This window comes from Pistacia vera, unplaced genomic scaffold (genome assembly GCF_008641045.1).
Source record: "Pistacia vera cultivar Batoury unplaced genomic scaffold, PisVer_v2 Contig200, whole genome shotgun sequence".
NCBI classification, from domain to species: domain Eukaryota; kingdom Viridiplantae; phylum Streptophyta; class Magnoliopsida; order Sapindales; family Anacardiaceae; genus Pistacia; species Pistacia vera.
The window spans coordinates 196,915-200,185 of NW_022196003.1; the positions used below are offsets into that span (position 1 = coordinate 196,915).

Below are 3,271 nucleotides of genomic sequence, written 5' to 3' on the forward strand. Positions count from 1 at the left end.
GCTTCAAGTATCTGCTTGGAATATAATGCAATCAAAAGAGTTATAAGCCGGTGTTCAATTCATAAAAATTAATTGAGAGCTAAAAGTAATTATTTAGCACTTGGTTTAAGTACCTGGCTCATCTGCGGCCGATCCCTTGCTGGATAACATACACAGGCAGCAGCACAATGAACCATCCGAAACATTTCGCTCCTGTCGAATTTCCCTAACTTTGGATCGGTATAAACAACGTTTATGTTGTTGTCTTTCACAGCTTCTGTGAGCATCGATTTTGCCTAAAATTCATAAAAGTCCGTGTTATATTTACTCTGCAAACAATGCAAAATTCACTCCACTCTTGCACCCGTAATTACCAATGCAGAAACTAAATTAATATCAATCAAATTATTTGCACACAAAACTGCAAGTGGGGTAACTTTCTATCACACGATTGCTAACAGACTGGAGCTATTGAGACAGAATATGCACCTTGACAGCCAAGTTTTCAGCATCAGAGGGCTGAATTTTATTCAAAGGTAGACATCCAGTAATCAACTCCAGAAGCAGCATTCAAAAGGCGTAGACATCTGCCTTCTCATTTAACTTCCCGGTGGTGAAAAAATCTAGATCTATGTAACTGCATTGGGAGAAAATCCATCATTAGAAGTTACAGAGGATTGTTCAAGACAATATAATAGGTATAAGTTATGAAAAACAGAAAACAGTTTTGCGAATATGACATATAAAGCAGTGTATTTTACCCTGTAGTGCCAGCAGGTTCAGTGCTGATATGAGTTTTATCTGCTAAAATGGACCTAGCAAGTCCGAAACCTGCCACCTGAGGAAAAACATGCAACTCAATTCATTCATCATATATAGAAGCCAACATAAAAAGCACACAGATGTTTAGCACTGAAATGAAAATAATTTCGATCTTTATCTGCAGTCTGAAATAACCATTACTTTATAAAAAGGCAGTGCAAACATATTCAAGCAGTAGGCTGTACATATCATACCTTGGCTTCCCATTTTTCATCCAAAATAATGTTAGCTTACTTGATATCACGATGCACGATCCTCGGCTTACCAGCTGCTGAGGATATATACATTTACATCAATACCATTTGAAATTTCAAAACAATATCTTATATCTTAAAATTTGCTTAAATTCAAGAAAGCAGTACTATCAAAAGAATACTCACAGCCATCATGCAGATGAACCAATCCTTTTGCTTTGCCTACCGCAATATTGAATCTTTTTTCCAGTCCAAAATTTCTTTATCATTCTCTGAAATGTTATCATAATCTGATGAGACAACAGTATCATAGTAAAATGCAAAAATTCTGTGACACTTTCTAAATCCACATTAATAAATCATGTAATTCCCATATAATATAAACGATTATTATTCAGAAGCAAATGAATTCAGAAATGTTAATCACCAATTTCTCTAATTTCAAATTTTTAACCATCAGTGAGATCTAATCACAGAAATGACAAACCATGTAAATGGAAGTGCAAGCTTTTGTACGAAATGAGCTCATATACAAGCAGTCTCTGAGTCTCCAAAATGTAGTATCCAACAAGATGTGCAAGATGTTTGTGGTGGATACCGCTAATGATTTCTATCTCTTTCACAAATTCTTGCTCCCTCAGTTGCTGTTGAGCTATTTGCTGTTTCATAGCAACAATTCTCCCATCTCGAAAGACTCCTTTATAGACAATGCCAAAACCACCTTCACCAAGTACTTTGTCTATGGAGAAATTATTTGTAGCAACCTTTAGTTCATCATCGGCATTGCATGGTCAGAGGGTGGTGGATGTCGTGGAATTCCAGCTGAAGATCCATCTAGAGAGAGAGAAAAAAAATCATGAGATGCATGTTCATATATATGGAATCCAAATATGAACACTTACTTGCTGCAGGAATCTGATCTTGTTGCTGGTCCTGTTGAGTGTCACCTAGAAAAATTAAAAAAGAGTACTTAAACTGAGTGCATAGGTGAAGTTTCTCATAAGCTCACAAGTTCATGCCTGGGACTTAAAACTTTCAAATGTTTTTATGTAAAATTGATAGTGGGTGGTGAATGTTGTGTAATTCCAATAGAAGATCCATCAAGACAAGAAAAAAATAAAAATAAAAATCAGGAGATGCCTGTTCACGTATATGGAATCCAAATATGAGCACTTACTTGCTGCTGGAAACTGTTCTTGTTGCAGATCTTGCTGAGTGTCACCTAGAGAGATTAAAAAATAGTCTTTAAACTGAGTTCATAAGTGAAGTTTAAACTAAAACAAAACAAAATAAAAGAAATAATCAGGAGATGCCCATTCATATATATGGAACCAAACATGAACACTTGCTGCTTGCAAAATATGTTTTTGTTGCTGATCGTGCTTAATCACCTAGAGAGAATAATAAAGAGTATTTAAACTAAGTTCATAAGTGAAGTTTCTCATAAAATCACAAGTTTGTGTCTGGGACTTAAAACTTTCAAATGTTTTTATGTAGAATTGTTAGTGGGTGGTGGATGTTGTGTAATTCCAGCAGAAAATCCATCAAAAAATTTAATAATTAAAAAAAATAATCAGGCAATGCCCTTTCATATATATGGAATCCAAATATCAACATTTACTTGCTGCTGCAAAATGTTCTTATGGCTGATCGTGCTGTGTGCCACCTACAGAGATTAAAAAAGTGTGTTCAAACTGAGTTCATAAGTGAAGTTTAAACAAAACAAAACAAAAGAAATAATCAGGAGATGCCCATTCATATATGGAATCCAAATATGAACACTTACTTGCAGCTTGTAGAGTTTTTGTTGCCAATCTTGCTGAGTGTCACCTAGAGAGGTTAACAAAAAGTATTTAAACAGTTCATAAGTGAAGTTTCTCATAAGCTCACAAGTTCGTGTCTAGTGTCACAGGTTGGGAGTTTATCACCCAAAAGGCTAACCTATTAGGTGGAGGGACTCCCCCTTTATAAACCCAAGACCCCCCATTTCCCTTCCGATGTGGGATATGTGACATTCTTCCCCACCCAATCTTGTGACGCCCTCATCACAGGTGGAGCCCCCTACCTACCAGTCCACCTTATGCTTGAGTGGACCCATAATCACACATGGACGCTCCTCAGTGTGGACACTTGGTGGGACACCAAAAGACAGATTGGGGTCAACTTTGACACCACTTGTCATGGGCTAAGAGTTTCACACCCAAAAGGCTAAACTGTTAGGTGGAGGGACTCTCCCCTTGTAAACCCAAGACCCTCCATTTCCCTTTCGATGTGGG

The 3,271-nt window shown here is 36.9% G+C and overlaps 1 protein-coding gene across 1 annotated transcript; it reads right to left on the bottom strand.

Annotated features, from left to right (window-relative positions):
- Positions 1-549: 549 nt before the first annotated feature.
- On the bottom strand, positions 550-2,982 carry LOC116128459 (LEAF RUST 10 DISEASE-RESISTANCE LOCUS RECEPTOR-LIKE PROTEIN KINASE-like 1.4). Its single transcript, XM_031414182.1, has 9 exons — positions 2,937-2,982; positions 2,782-2,825; positions 2,617-2,661; positions 2,333-2,386; positions 2,173-2,245; positions 1,898-1,942; positions 1,529-1,734; positions 741-817; positions 550-616 (listed from the first exon to the last, which is right to left on the bottom strand). Exons 1-9 carry the CDS (start codon positions 2,980-2,982, stop codon positions 550-552), a joined length of 657 nt encoding a protein of 218 aa, XP_031270042.1.
- Between the last annotated feature and the right edge of the window lie 289 nt (positions 2,983-3,271).

What these genes read in the sequence shown, in the direction of transcription:
- LOC116128459 (XM_031414182.1), bottom strand. Translation starts at nt 2,982, where the DNA reads ATGGGGGGTCTTGGGTTTATAAAGGGGGAGTCCCTCCACCTAATAG. An exon ending in AAAAACTCTACAAGCTGCAA is followed by an intron (nt 2,662 to 2,781) that starts GTAAGTGTTCAT and finishes TAATCTCTGTAG; the next exon opens with GTGGCACACAGCACGATCAG. An exon ending in TGGAGACTCAGAGACTGCTT is followed by an intron (nt 818 to 1,528) that starts GTATATGAGCTC and finishes GTTTTTCCTCAG; the next exon opens with GTGGCAGGTTTCGGACTTGC.